Source organism: Propithecus coquereli, unplaced genomic scaffold, assembly GCF_000956105.1.
Source record: "Propithecus coquereli isolate 6110/MARCELLA unplaced genomic scaffold, Pcoq_1.0 Scaffold339, whole genome shotgun sequence".
In the NCBI taxonomy this organism is placed as follows: Eukaryota; Metazoa; Chordata; class Mammalia; order Primates; family Indriidae; genus Propithecus; species Propithecus coquereli.
Window position 1 is genome coordinate 524,306 of NW_012149052.1, and position 15,399 is coordinate 539,704.

General features: G+C 40.5%; 1 protein-coding gene across 2 annotated transcripts in view; it reads left to right on the forward strand.

Moving 5' to 3' along the window:
- Nucleotides 1-15,399, forward strand: part of PCSK5 (proprotein convertase subtilisin/kexin type 5) — a 436,684-nt gene that overhangs the window by 279,143 nt on the left and 142,142 nt on the right. Inside the window, exons 18-21 of one of the 2 annotated variants that reach the window (XM_012650668.1) lie at nucleotides 867-964; nucleotides 1,399-1,528; nucleotides 1,978-2,093; nucleotides 5,290-7,978. In XM_012650668.1, the coding sequence (XP_012506122.1) occupies nucleotides 867-964; nucleotides 1,399-1,528; nucleotides 1,978-2,093; nucleotides 5,290-5,405 (460 nt within the window). In that variant the 3' untranslated portion in view covers nucleotides 5,406-7,978. Of the gene's footprint in view, nucleotides 1-866; nucleotides 965-1,398; nucleotides 1,529-1,977; nucleotides 2,094-5,289; nucleotides 7,979-15,399 lie in introns of those variants that run through there. The other variant, XM_012650669.1, reaches the window with a different exon arrangement.

Consider the following 15,399-nt stretch of genomic DNA (forward strand, 5'->3'; position numbering starts at 1 on the left):
TTTGTAGACTATGAAAAATGTCATAGCTGACAGAAATTAGGATGGAGAGAAAAATATGCATTTCTCATTTGACATTCTGACAACTCATTAGATACTGTCTCATTGTGCTAGATAGAGAAATAGAAATTTAAATAAATTATTTAATATGGTGTAGATAACTCCCAGAAACACTAAATAATAGTAAAACTAAGAAAAGTTGAGTTTGGGGAAGCAACAATATAAATAGATAATTTTGCTAAATTTATTAATGTCATTAGAGTGTTTAAAATAAACAAATTAAGAAACAGAGGCAAAAGTATATTAGAATTTTGTTTTTATGGGAACCAATAACACTAACATCAGCAGCACTTAAAAACAAAAATGTCTACTTTAAGGAGTTTGGGCTGGGGGTTGGGCAGGGATAGTTGTATACTTTTATTCAAGCATAATTCATTTTACCATGTGTTCCTACTGCATTTACAATTATAAAATAACTTTCAGATTTATTATGTAGTAAGTCTGAATATTAGGGAATTGTTAGGCAATGTGATTGTTTTATCAATCAAACACTTTACAAAACCTCTGGGTTGTAAGATGTTGGGCAAAATTGGAATGTGTCCATCAGTCTAACAAATTAAGAAGAATGTCCCCAAAGCTTAACAGCACATGTACAGGCTACAGACATCATTATGGGCACAGAGAAGCATTATAGGCATCAGGGGGGGAAAAAAAGAGGGTACAACGGCTATTTCCCCTGCTTTGAAGCTTTGCCAAATCCACTGGTCTGTGCAGGGAACTATATTTGTTACATATGGAGTTTGGGGAGTCATTACTGCTTTGCCTTGATCACAGCAGTCTGTTTACAGCTCCGTTTATATTTCTCCTAGCCTGCAGGGATCCCGGTGTTCTGTCTCCTGTGAAGATGGGCAGTACTTCAATGGCCAGGACTGCCAGCCCTGCCACCGCTTCTGCGCCACTTGCGCTGGTACCTTCCACGGTTCTTTTGTTCCTTCTCCTGGTTCTGGTCTTGCTCTGGTTTTAGCCATCACTCCTGCAACCCATTTGATAATTGTAAAGGAAATTCTAGAGAAACATATTTCTTTTTTGGTAATCATGCATGTATTCTCGCTCAAACAGTCATAAGCATTCTGTCCTTGTTGAGAAACTTAAATAACCCGGTGATATCTTCTCTTCTTTCGAAAGAGAGTGGATATTTTTAGCAAATAGGTTCCATTTAAACGGGGGTTGGGGGGGTGGAGGGGTTCCCAAGGAAATTAAGAAAAAACACAAATATTAAATTATTGCTCTTAAAATAGTTGCAGATTAATGTCATTTTTGCAAGCTGTTAAAGAAGCAGCCCCATTATGGAACCGCCACTGAGATTCCATTTCTGTTTCCTGCCTTTGTCTTCCTTTCAAGGGGCAGGAGCTGACGGGTGCATTAACTGCATGGAGGGTTACTTCATGGAGGATGGGAGATGCGTGCAGAGTTGTAGCATCAGCTATTACTCTGACCACTCTTCAGAGAATGGATACAAATCCTGCAAAAAGTAAGTGAATCTGCCCCCTCAGCCCTAGCATTTAGGACTGGGCTCCTTATGTGGCTGCTTTCATAAATAATAAGAAAACTTAGGATTTTTAATGATAAAATCAGGTTTAAACATTTACCTATGGACACTGCCCTGCACCTTTAACTCAACTTATCTTTGATATTTTTATTTTTTCTAATGCAGGAGCACCTTAAAACCTCTAAAGTAATATTTCTATTTCAAGTACCTTCTACATCCCCTTTAAAAATCACAGTGTCTACCTGCTAGGATTTCTTTAATGTTATCAAATCTAGAAATTATTGTAAGAAAAAATTTTTAAAAGATTTTTAAACTTCACTCTCCCTCTCCAGAGGGAGAGTGAAGTTTAAGACATTAAGAGGTTGCTAGTAAGCATACCTTTTCCTGTGCATGACATGTGAATGGTTAAAAAATTACACATTTTTCCGTAGATGCGATACCAGTTGTTTGACGTGCAATGGCCCAGGGTTCAAGAACTGTACAAGCTGCCCCAGTGGGTATCTCTTAGACTTAGGAATGTGTCAGATGGGAGCCATCTGCAAGGATGGTGAGTACGATTGCTTATTTTGATCTTCTGAGCAAAGTGTGATCTTTCTACTTTAAGGTCTAATATTTTTCCACTTAAAACAAGCATGTATCAGATAGGACACACTCAACATCTTGTTGGCATTCATTCATCTTGAACTTATGCCTTTAATGGGTTAATTGTTTGCTCTTGGTTTGAATTGCAAGAAGAAATAAATCACCAATAGTCCCACTAGCCAGATGGCTCCAGCTAATTTTTTTTTAATTAATAAACTTTATTTTTTAGAGCAGTTTTAGATTGATAGCAAAATTGAATGTAAAGTTCAGAGATTTCCCCTATACTCCCTACCCCCACACATGCACAGCCTCCCGACTATCAATCTGAGACCAGAGTGGTGAATTTTTTATAACTGATGAGCCTACATTGTCACATCATTATCACCCAAAGTCCACAGTTTATATTAAGGTTCATTCTTGGTGTTGTACATTCTGTGGGTTTGGTCAAATGTATAATGACACGTATCTACCATTATATTATCAGACAGAGTAGTTTCACTGCCTTAAAAATCCTCTGTGCTCTGCCTACTCATCCCTCCCTCCCCCATCCCTGACAACCACTGATTTTTTTTTTACTGTCTCCATAGATTTGCCTTTTCCAGAATGTTATGTAGTTGGAATTATACCGTATGTAGCCATTTCTAGTTAATTGTTGATATGTTTCTTTCCAGTCTTTTGCCTTGTGTACTTTTTGACAGATGTTTTTAATACCATGGATGTAAAGTTTTGTGTCCTGCTTTTCACACTAAGCATTAGGCATAAACATTATCCTATGTTTTTATGAAGTCTTAGGAAACTTTATTTTTAATGACAGCATAAAACTCAATCATATGAAGATGCTGTAGTTTTTTTGCCACTCTCCTATTCTTTAGACTGTTTATAATTTTGATATATAAATAATAATCAAACAGTATTTGAATCTTTTATTAAACCTGTGAGGCTAGGAATTAATATTCCACTCTTACAAAAGGGAAAATTCAAGGTGTAGAGCTAGAAAGTGTTAGAACCAAGTACAGAGCTTAATACTTATAAATGTTGGTTTGGGTTTTTTTTTTTTGCACCAATAGTTCACAACCAAGATACTAGGACCCCACACCTTCCCCAGAGATTCTGACTGAATTGACCTGGGGTGAAGCCTAAGCATGTATTTTAGCTTCTCTTGACCCTCTCTTAGAAATGAGGCTTCTAATGTGCAGGCAGGTTTGAGGACCACTGCACCGTCCCATTCTCCCTGAAAATTTGGCAAATGCCAAGTCCTCTCACGTCTCTAGCCTCAGTTTCCCCATCTGTGAAATGAATGAATTTAAATTATTCCAACCCCCAACATTTTGTTAACTTTGACTTTCAATATAATTTACGCGGAGGGAGCCCTAAAATGTGCACCTGAATTTTATGCAGAATTGAACTCTTGTTGTTCAAAACCTCTTTGGATCATTATAAAATAGAAAAGGGGAAAAAAATATGCATTCGGAACAGTCAGTGTCATGATCATGGCCCTAGGTTTATTCTTTCCCTTCTCTTGAATATTTTCCATTGTGGAAATGTCACGAGACACAGAGCAGTACTACGGCTGGGAGAACAGGGACTTGGGAATCAGAATGCTGTAGTTCATATCTGGGCTCCAGGCCTCGAGCAGGTTATAAACTTCCCTGGGACTCATTTCTCTCATCTGTAAAAAATAAAAATGATAATACTACTGACCTCAAATGGTTATTCTACAATTCCCTATGAGGAATCTCAAAAAGGCACCAAAAAGAACTGGGCACAATGATGGCACTGATAGAACATCATGTGTGGTCTCATTTCCTTGGAGCATCACAGGTGACTGTGCATCTCCGTGGCTTTTCTGATGTGTGATTGGCCTGGCAAGATGGGCTCAACCCACTCAGGCTGTGTTCCAAGGGCTTCTTGGCAGGGCTGATTCTAACTGCACCATACTGGGGCGAGAGGCCCAGGATGAGGTTACCCAGGGACCATGTAAGTATCACGCTTTAGTTACCAGCAAGTGCCTCCTTATTACCTTTACTTAAAAGCATGGTACCCTCTGTCTGCATATGGCCAGAACTTTTTGTTAGTAACCAGAAAACTGAGGAAGATTTTTAAGTGATCGATGCAGGAAATCCACTATAACTTGAAGTTTTTACCAATAGCACTTGGTACCAGGCATTTCAGAATTTGTGATGTTTTAACTGCTTTCCCTAAACCATGGTGAGCATAGGATAGGTTAAATGGCACTTTGCTAAAAGTGTCAGGATCATGGGCAAAATAGGTCAAAAAATGGGATCCTTGATGGCTCACCAGGCTTTTCAGATCACATAGCAACTGCATTTCAAGATGTGCTATGTATTCTCTTCCAGCTGCCATATTTCTGCGATTCTAAGACATACGTTTTTTTACATTTTAAAGCGTTAAATCAGATGCATCTTGTAATTCATGGTAGTTTACAGCTTCTTTGGACCAGCAGGTTAATATGACAAGTGTCACTGCCCACCTAGGAGACTTGGGCACAGAGATGTCTGTTCAACTGAGGCGCTTAGTTACTACTCATTGTGTTAAATTTATTAATAATTATGGCTCAAAAGAGCTTCAGGAAATTAAACTCCTGTTCAATATCCAAAGGAAGCGTTCTTGCCTAAGCATGGAAGCAAAACAGAATGTTATATAAGTATAACAAATACTTTTAATAAGTATAAAATTAAAATTCTAATTGATAAGAGAATATTGTGCCACAGTTTAATAAGAACCATTTTTTTCTTTCTGTTACTTAAAATGATGGCACATCTTAAGTCCTATGTCTTGGATTCAATGAAATATAGTACAAATGATTGTATACTCTGTGCTCTAGGTAATTCTAGGAAGAAAAATTTCTTGCTTATGTTATTGATTTCTAATTTATTCTTTTTCTAATCTTTTTTTTTTCCTTTCACAAATGGATACCAATCACATTTACCGTTGGACTGCAATATCTCTCCTTGAAAACCAATGCTGTTGACTGAAATCACTGTGGGTGGACCAAATTTCCTCCTTGTTGACTGCTCCTGAATGATCTCTTCCAATCCCCCAATCTACCTCTCTGGCCAATCACAACCTTCTTCCGTGTGTGCACATCATGCCGCTCTCGTCCTCAACTCCCCCTCTCTCTTGCTGACTTCCCGGAAAAGCAACGGAAGAGTCCTGGGCTGAAGGAGGCTTCTGTATGCTTGTGAAAAAGAACAATCTGTGCCAACGGAAGGTTCTTCAACAACTTTGCTGCAAAACATGTACATTCCAAGGCTGAGCAGCCATCTTAGATTTCTTTGTTCCTGTAGACTTATAGATTATTCCGTATTATTAAAAAGAAAAAAAAAAAACAAGCCAAAAAAAAAAAAAAAAAAAAGCAAGCCACCTCTCTCTTTCTTGCTTTGTTTTTCTCTCTCTCTCTCAAGTTTGTGCAGGGAGATGGTGAAATGTTTTGTCAGAACTTAAATGGAAAAAAAAAAAAAGAAAAATAAACCTACAACAAGCCTACCTTTTATAACTGGGTGTTTAGTGCTAAACAGCCAGAACCACAGAGACAGTATTGTATGACCAAAGCATTTGATGCCAAAATTTGACGTTAAAGTAATGATTTGATTTCCTGCCCTGGTTTTGAAGGTCCATTTTTTTTTCCTTTTTCATTTACTTGCCTGTTTCCCCTTTAAGACGCCTAAAAATACCTTTCCAAAACATCGCAAGAGCATACATAGATCAAAATGAAACAGAAAGCTCTTGCATCAGTCATTTTTCATGCTTGAGTCCACCATGGGGGGAAATGACAGAAAACTGGACCTGAGGGCATTAGGAACATCCTACAGAGTCATGTTCAGTGTCATTTGTGTTAGTATGTCACAGTTGGATGTTGCTACTTTCCACACATAATTGACTTCATGCATTATGTACTGGTTTTTGCGTTTTACTCACTTGATAAGTCTGCTCCACTGGTTTCATCATCAGATAGACTTGCTGCTACTGGCTTTTCCATTGTAGATTGGGTTATTTTACACACAGTTCGTCAAATGGGATTGCTCTGTATAGTCAAATTAGTGATGGACAGATGGGCAGAATGCAGAGATACATAAAAGAGCTGAGACGGATCCAGCTTCCCTGACATCCAGAATGTTAACTTTGTAGACCCTGCACAATCTCTTGGTGCTATCTAGCCATTATCCCCATAGAATTTTTTTTAAAGGCCATCAGAAATTCCATTTATCGTGGTGGGAAACATTTTTGGGTATGATACAGGAAATTTCTTCCTGGAATCAAAAGTTTCTAAGAGGTCCTGTATTTTTTAAGAAATGGAATTTATTTAAATAATATTTAAGCTCGTGCCCATGTTGGCCAAGCAACTTTTTTCAATGGTGCTTATTAGAAGTTTTTTCATCTTGTCATTTTAAGAAAATAAAACTGGAAATTAAATATGGGTGGCATGATTGTACCCTCCTGATTCTCTTATTTTCCCACTCTTCTGTCCTTCTATAACTGTGCCATGCTGTTACACACCTGTCCACTGAATGTCATTGAAATCATCTATTTTTGTTTGTTTGTTTTAGAAATATTTTCACTGGTTTCCTGTGACTCCCTAAACATTTCATGAAAACTAGCAGACTGAATTATGAGAAAACTGTTTCAGATCAGTAGTCAGAAACAATGTAACCTTTTAGATCTTTTCACAGTTTCTCTCTTGAGGGGAGGGTAGACTGATGGCAGATTCTTCATTTTTCATATCTAAGCTCCGTTGGTGACCTCATTTACTTAGGGAGAGACCAGCCATCTTGAGGCTTTACACTTCTGAGAGCCTCACTTCCAAGATGCCACTGGCTTCATAGCTAAAAGGAGGAATGGTGTCAATACAGACTATCCCAGGAAAAAGATGAGAAGTGGGTGCTAAGGTCCCCATCCAAGCAGCAAGGTAGTAAAAAGCTTGCCTTGAAAATATCCCTAGACGTCAACGTTAACTTACAACCCAAGACCCAAGGTGAATAGTAAGTAAATAGTCTAATGACCCTCTTCATAGCATTGTAGTGATACTGAGTCACATAACGATTCTTAAGTAACTAGGGAACCAGCTGATTTTGATGAGCAGTTTTCCTCTTTATAACACTGCAGGCCCTTCTGACACGAAGAATGAAAGTTAATCCTGGGTCTGGCATGTAGTTTTACATTTAAAGGCACAGTCTTGAAATGGACAAATGTAAGCACAAGCCTAAAGCGAGGTCAAGCAGATGGCAAAACCAGATTTGCCTGCAAAAAAAATTTCATTTAACTGAACTGGCCCATAATATTTGAGGCACAAGGTTACCATGATAGGAAAGATAAAAATAATACCTGTGTTCTTAGACAAATAACCATCAACGCGGCAGCCAAATTCATTGGGGTCTACCAGTTTGCGTTCCATTTCCCACAGACCATGCAGGTGCACATCGTGGAAATACTGGTTTAACTACTAGTGTGTTACTGCCTCATTTATCTACATAACATTATTAACTAGAACATAATGCTTTCAAAGTTTAAGTTAATGTTATATATTATGTATAAATATATATATTCATAATGAGATATATGTAATAGATAGTACAAAATTTGGAGAGTTAACAAATGCTCTAACCTTCTAGAGACAGAAGTCCTATCTTCTGTTTTCTTTTGTCTTTTTATTTTTAATTAGTGACCCATTGTTAAATCGAAATTCACTTTTACTGAAAAATACTGTACATGTGTAAAATGTTCAGTTGTTTTTTTGTAAAATATAGTAGAACGGTTGTAATTGATACTGGCCAAAATCAATGTTATTCCATATTTTATTTTTTCTATTAAATTAACCTAAGTTCCTGTTTATTTGATCTGTTCATACCCATGTACAAACATCTCTGAAAGGGTGAGGTCATGAGAAACTTCTCTGTTTCCACATAGAGGCTGAATATGAAGGAAATGGTAGAGATGAATGAAGCATTTAAATAAAGTTGGAAAAGAAAGGGTGAACAGAGGTGGGAATTGAAAAGGAGGGAGAAAGAAACAGCAGTGTAATAAAGGAACAGGTTATATTTGGGTATGAATGTATGATAAATCTGTGTTAGAAGGCAGACTGTAAAAAATATCTATAAAAGCTTGGTGTAGGCCGGGCGCGGTGGCTCACGCCTATAATCCTAGCACTCTGGGAGGCCAAGGCGGGCGGACTGTTTGAGCTCAGGAGTTCGAGACCAGCCTGAGCAAGAGCGAGACCCCATCTCTACTAAAAAAATAGAAAAAAATCATCTGGACAACTAAAAAATATATAGAAAAAATTAGCTGGGCATGGTGGCGCCATGCCTGTAGTCCCAGGTACTCGGGAGGCTGAGGCAGTAGGATCGCTTGAGCCCAGGAGTTTGAGGTTGCTGTGAGCTAGGCTAATGCCACAGCACTCACTCTAGCCCGGGCAACAGAGTGAGACTCTGTCTCCAAAAAAAAATAAAAAAAAGCTTGGTGTAGTTTCTAGCATCTTGTATAGATGGTGGGCCCAAATGCAGGGTGCTCTGGGCCCACTTCTTCTGGAGTTCGGCACACCCACCAGTGTTTGTGTGTGTGTAGAGGTGGGGGGCACGGGCTGGGGGCAAGGAGGTGGGCAGTGCAAAAGCTGTTAAAGGAGAATATGGCTTTGTTTAATGTGCTGACATCTTGCATTAAGTCGACAGGGGCTATATCTCTGGACACCTAGAATATGACTGTTTCAGATAAACTTCATGCCATGGGGTGGGACTGAACAGTTAGCTAAAAACAGTGGTGAAGTATAGATCTTCTTGAACCCTGCTTGAGATACAGTCCCTACACTTTTCCCTGGTTTTTCCCCTGCCTTTTAGGAAAAGAAATGAGAAAGCAGGAAAAGCAGCAAACAAATTAAGCTCCAACTAGGTTTAAAGACGTGGGGATACAAAAAGGTATTAAAGAGGGAGCCTCTACTGTCCTGCAGTCCCACTGTGGGGAGGAAGGAAATTAATTTTATTGACCACTTATTATATGCTACACAAAGTGAGAATGTAGAATGTGTATATACATACTGATGTAAATACATCCTCTGCTAATTCTCAGAAAAACTCTAGAGCAGAGGTAAATATATTATATCCTGTGTACAGGTAAGAAAACTGAGCCACATAGACTTGAAACAAATTGATTGGGATTATCTACCCAGACTCATAACAATAAAATTGAACAGTAAGAACAGTAAGTAGTGAATTCTAAATCTCAAATGAGTGGGACACATGAGTTGTTAATTTCAGAACAGGCAGAGCATCCTTTTAATTGGACTGACTGGGGCAAGTTTCCTAGAGCAGGTTAAACTAGAATTGATCCTTGAAGCATGGCTGAGACTAACGTAGGCAGATGGGAAAAGAGCAGCAGGAACGTCACCAGTGAACTGTCTGCATACATGATGTTCAGGGACGCAAGATGTTTTAATGGTTTTAATCAAATTAGTCCATTGCTACATAGGGCAGTGATTCAACATTTGATGGATTAGTCAAGAAAATCTACAATTTTATACTTTGTATAAGAAGGGCATGTGCCCACATCCATGGAAGACCTTGCTAATCATCTGTATCTATCTACAGATCAATCAGAATGTTGTTACTCACTTTCAACCCCAGTATCAAAGGCTTCTCATCGCACTGTTGATCTCTTCTGTCAGATTCCTGATTTCCCATTCAACAGTCTACTCTTCACTTTGAAGAACTTACTGAGTACTTGGTAGAGAAGAGGGGTGATTGTTGTAGTAACTACTAAACTGAAGTTTCTCAGCCCAAGGGATCAATACTTTTGGCACATCTGAGTATGGAAATACATAGCATCTTGTCCCCTTCACATACAAAGACTGTCATGCAGCTGAACAGACATGCATTCTCAACAGCTTCCATGTTGTCATTCAGCCTCACACAGAGAGAGCAATGGCAGACAGCAGCATAGTGAATACAAATAGCTATTGGAGGCAATTTTAAACTATGCCCCGGCCAACTCTCTGCTCCCTCCTCCCATCCTCTAGCACAAAATGGCAGAGGGGGAGCAAAGGGCAGCTGCAGCTTGACCTCACCCGGCCCAAGCTGGGCCCTGGGCCCTAAACCCAGTACGTGCAGATGACAGAAAGCATAGACCTGCTTCTCTTCTCTGGTCAGCATCCATTTCCAAATGTTATTAATATCTTGGTTGCAAACCCATAAAAGCTGAAGTTCTCGGCAGAATACTTTAGAGCCTTTGACATATTTAGCAGGGCAGAGCCAAAGTGGACTTAATTTCACTGTGGCTCACTGGAGCTACTTGGCACCTAGAAATGGGACTGTAATTCATATAATCATGTCTCCTCTTCATCCCAAGAGGTGAAGACCAGGCCCAGATTCAGTTCTTGAGCAAGAAGGATGCAATTATATAGCATCACTAAGTCTCAGCGGGCCGGAGTGTGACCTGGGACAGCCAGCAGTTCGTTCTCACGCTCTACCTCCAAGGGACTTAGAAGGATGGTTTGACTGGGTTACTACTGAAGGATTTTCTTACAAGGTCTCCTTTCTAATCAGCCATTGTTTGGATGTAATCGTGGTTTTTTCAGGGCCAACTGTCAGGCAACGAAAGATATTTTGCATCCCACTTCCTAGAAAAGTCCAGAAACATTCCCTAGGGCCTGAGTTGTAAGAGCTTTAGCTTTTTTTTTTTTTTTTTCATTTTAGAGATGAATACATTATTTTAAGAATACAGTATTTTAAGGTTTACAGGGCTTTACTAACATGGCTTTATTTAATTTGGCCCACACAAAAATCGGGCCTATAGAGATTAATTTTCTGATGCAAGATTCACAGGGGTGTGGCTGAGACAAGCCCACACCGCTTCTGCACAACACTTCTTCCTTTTTAAGAGTGCCTGAGAAAAACTAGTCCGCATCACACATGTTGCAAGGCAGGGGGTAAGTGCTTTCCCAAGTGAAGGCAGAAAGCACACTGTATCCCTGGGCTTGGCTTTTTCTCATGAGCTCAAATTAATTGCGTCCATAAGTAAACATCATTGAGTCCCTGCCACATACCAAGTTCTGAGGATTTCTTGCCCTCTTCAGGTGTATACTCTAATATGGGAAACAGGCATAAAAACACATGGTTATAATAGGAAGCTATTTAAGTGCCTTAAAAGGGGGACTTGGGAGTCCAGAGGAGCAACTCACTTTACCAATTAAGTGCTAAGGTCCTATGCCCTTGCACTCACTATAAGCTTTCCAAAGGCATCCAAAAATAGCATAAAACATTAAGAATAGAGTTGGCTCTAAAATGTAAAAATAAAATTGCAAAGATCAAAATCAAATTATATCTTAATTATCTACAAAATGCAACATGTCAAGCTAGTCAATTGCAACTCAACTGTACATAGTCATGTATATGACTTAACAGGAGGGATATGTCAGAAATGCACTGTTAGGCATTTGACAGTTGTGAAAACATCATAGAGTGTACTTACACAGACCTAGCTGGTACAGCCTACTGCATACCCACACCTACATCATATAGCCTACTGCTCCTAAGCCACAAACCTGTACAGCATGTTACTGTAATTAATGCTGCGAGCCATTGTAACACAATGGTGAATGTGTATGTAAACATAGAAAAAGCTCAGTAAAGATACAGTATTATAATATTATGGCACCACCATTGTTTATACAGTCCATCATTGACCAAAATGTCATTATGCAGCACACGACCATAATTAAATTTAATGTAGGATGAAGGTGATTTTAATATGTTCGTTATGATGTGGGACCTGCAGAGGTTAGAGAATCTAGGATCTGTGGAGATCTTAATACAGCCCTGAAAAGAAGGGAGAAATTCACTATTCACTCCAAGGGGGAAGTGGTCGGGGAGATCTCTGGGGTGGGGGCTGGGAGTCGTGTACGGGGCAACAATGTTTGGATGTCTTCCTGGATGCTGTCCTCTGCTCTTTGCCTTCCACTCTCTCCAGGAGGTCATATTCAGTCCTATGGCTTTAAATGCCATCTCTATGCTGATGACTCTTAAGATGTATATATTTCTGATCTCTTCCCTCAAGATCTCAAGATTAATATCTGCGGATTCAATTAACTACATGACATTTCCCTTGAAACATCTACAAGGCCTCTCAAAATTAACATGTCCAAAATAGACTTCAGACACCCCTAGCCCCGGCCTTCTTTGCTGCCACATCTCTCCAATCACAGTAAATGGCATTGCAGTCCATCCACTCAGTTGCTCATGGTTCCTCTTTTTTTCCTCCCCCAAATCCAATCTATCAGCAAAATCCCATTAACTGTATTTCCAAAATCTATCTCTAAATGATCTACTTCTGCTCACTCCATAGCTGTAACCCTGGGCCAAACCAACATCATCGCCATCCTGGACTATTGTATGAGCCTCCGAGCTAGGGCCCTGCATTCTCCTCTTCTCTTTTCTCTTTTTTCTCCCCCAACCCTCAATTCATTCTCTACACAGAATAGTACCATTACAACTACGAAGTTAGATTTTGTCTCTCTATTTACTCAAAATAAAATCTGAACTCCTGGTGGTAGCTCACATCTGTAATCCCAGCACTTTGGGAAGCCAAGGAGGGAGGGTTGATTGAGGCCAGGATTTCAAGACTAGCCTGAGCAACATAGCAAGACCCCATCTCTATAAAAAAAAGTCTGAATCCTTACCTGAGATCTTTCTGAACTCATCTCATGCTGTCTTCCCCCATGGCCCCCATCTTATAGTCCTACAAACTTTCTTTTTGTACTTCAAACTAAACCAGTCTGTTTGTGCCTCAAGAGCCCTGTCCTTCATATGGCTGGCTTCGTCTCATCTCACAGGTCTTACTTAGTCCAAAAATAACTTTTTCTCTGAGATCAGGTCCATCCACTGCTCACCCTACAACTGCCCACCTTTTTTATTTATTTTATTTTATTTTTTATTTTTTATTTTTTTTGAGGCAGAGTCTCTCTCTGTTGCCCAAGCTAGAGTGCCATGGCATCAGCCTAACTCACAGCAACCTCAAACTCCCAGGCTCAAGCAATCCTCCTGCGTCAGCCTCCCAAGTAGCTGGGACTACAGGTGCACACCACCGTGCCCAGCTAATTTTTTCTATTTTTTGTAGAGACAGGGTCTCACTCTTGCTCAGGCTGGTCTTGAACTCCTGAGCTCAAGCAATTCTCCCACCTCGGCCTCCCAGAGTGCTAGAATTACAGGTATGAGCCACCGCACCCGGCCTTCCCACTTCTTTTGTCTTTCCATAGCGCTTGCCACTGTGTGACATTCTGTGGTTCAGTTACTTGTTTATTGTCAGTCAGCTCCATGAGAGCTGGGGCTGTGCCCATCTTGTTCACAGCTGTGTCTTATATGTCCAGCACAGTGCCTTGCTTAGTAAATATTTGTGGAATGAATGAATAAAAAGACATTGGAGAAAAGTGACATTTGACCTGAGTCTTAAAGAATAAGCAAGGATTTGCAAATCAAAGGTTAGGAGAGCTAAGAAGGAATCTTGAGAGAAAGAGAGAGGACCTGGGGAAAGGCACAAAGCCATGTACAGGGATCAGGGACAGAGATGGCAGGAGCCCCCGCAGGGAGTGGGCAGGGGGGCCGAGGGGCTGGAGAGACCCGTGGGGCCAACTTGCAAAGGCCCTTTGCTGGACTGTTGCCCTTCCTCCAGCTTCTTGTCATCAGAGTCATCAGCCTCTTTCAGAGAGGCTAATTGACTTGCCCACGGACTCCATCGAGTCAACTCTTGGTGTCCTGCCAACACACTGGGGACGCATTCATTCAGACAGAGTGCTGAGGAGGCCGCATTTGCTTCCGTCCCTGGGGACTGATGGCTGCACTGAGCCGGCTGAATGAAAGGACAGGGTGCCAGGCAGAGCTCGGCTGTCAGAGGAGCTCACATGAGAGGGGAGGCCCGCAGCCTCTGTTCACTGCGATGGCCATGGTCGGAGCAACACATTTTGCAGGGCCCGTTTGTTAAGACTGGACTCAGGGCCACAGGCCCGCTCAGTACTTTCTTTTCCTCCTAAGAGAAGGCTTCCTTGCCCTCCAAACTGTCATCATCAGAGAAGAGTAAAAGGAAAGAAAGTGATGTGCTGGCACCTCCCGTCCCTGACAATGAAAACAGTAATAATAACTCCCATATGTGGAGCACTTCCTGTGTGCTGAGCTCGATGCTTTCCATGGGGTATTTCATTCAATACTTGCAATAGTCTGGTTTTATCCCCTTTTTATCCCTCCAGTGGTGGGTAGAAAGTCTGAGGTTGATTTAATCTGATGTCAGAGGATTCAGAAGGAGAAATGCAAGAGCCAAGGAGAATGCCCGTCAAAACAAGCTTCAGGCCATGACTGTGGCGTATGCATCAGGTTACACACTGTTGTCAGGTCCCGGGTGTATGTTTTCTGTTGTTAACAAAGCAATATCCACCAGGAATACACACCGTGGCCACATAGTTCTTTGTGTGAACAAGGCAGGAGTCAGCCACATGCGGTCGCTCACACCTATAATCCTAGCACTTTGAGAGGCTGAGGTGGGAGAATGGCTTGAGGCCAGGAATTCAAGACCAGCCTAAGTAACAACATAGTGAGAACCCAGCTCTACAAAATTTTTTTTTTAATTTAAAAAAATTGGCTGGGTGTGGCAATGTGTGCCTATAGTGCTAGCTACTCAGGAGGCTGAGGCAGGAAAGATTGTTTGAGCCCAGGAGTTCAAGGCTGCAGTGAGCTGTGATTGTGCCACTGCACTCCAGCCTGGGTGAGAGATCAAGACCCCATCTCTAAAAAAAAAAAAAAAATTAAAAAATAAAAAAAGAAACTTGAGGCCAGGAGTTCAAGAACAAGGTAGGAGTCAATAGCATTAAAATTAGCAGTGACCAATGGCCATATGGGTAAAGTCAGGATAGACCCAGGGCGAATAAGAGAATGGCTGTTCAGAAGGAATGAGGATATGATGCCTCTTTTCATAATGATTTTGCTTTGTTGAGAGGCCATTATTTGCATTCTTTACCCCTAGTTGAAACGATGAAGAAATAAAATGGAGATATCGGGAACATTAGAAGAAACATTAGAATGCTGGAAGTTACCACATAATACACATTCTGTAAGCTCCTCTGACGAATCTACTAAAATATCAGTTCCTTCCAGGTGATTATTAAACAGGATTTCTTGCCACATGAATCATAAGGGTTACAGTATAATAAAAGCTAAACTACCAAGAAAATGTAAGGCTTTTTATTATATACAGGGATGTGATGTTTAATTGATTTATGTTAT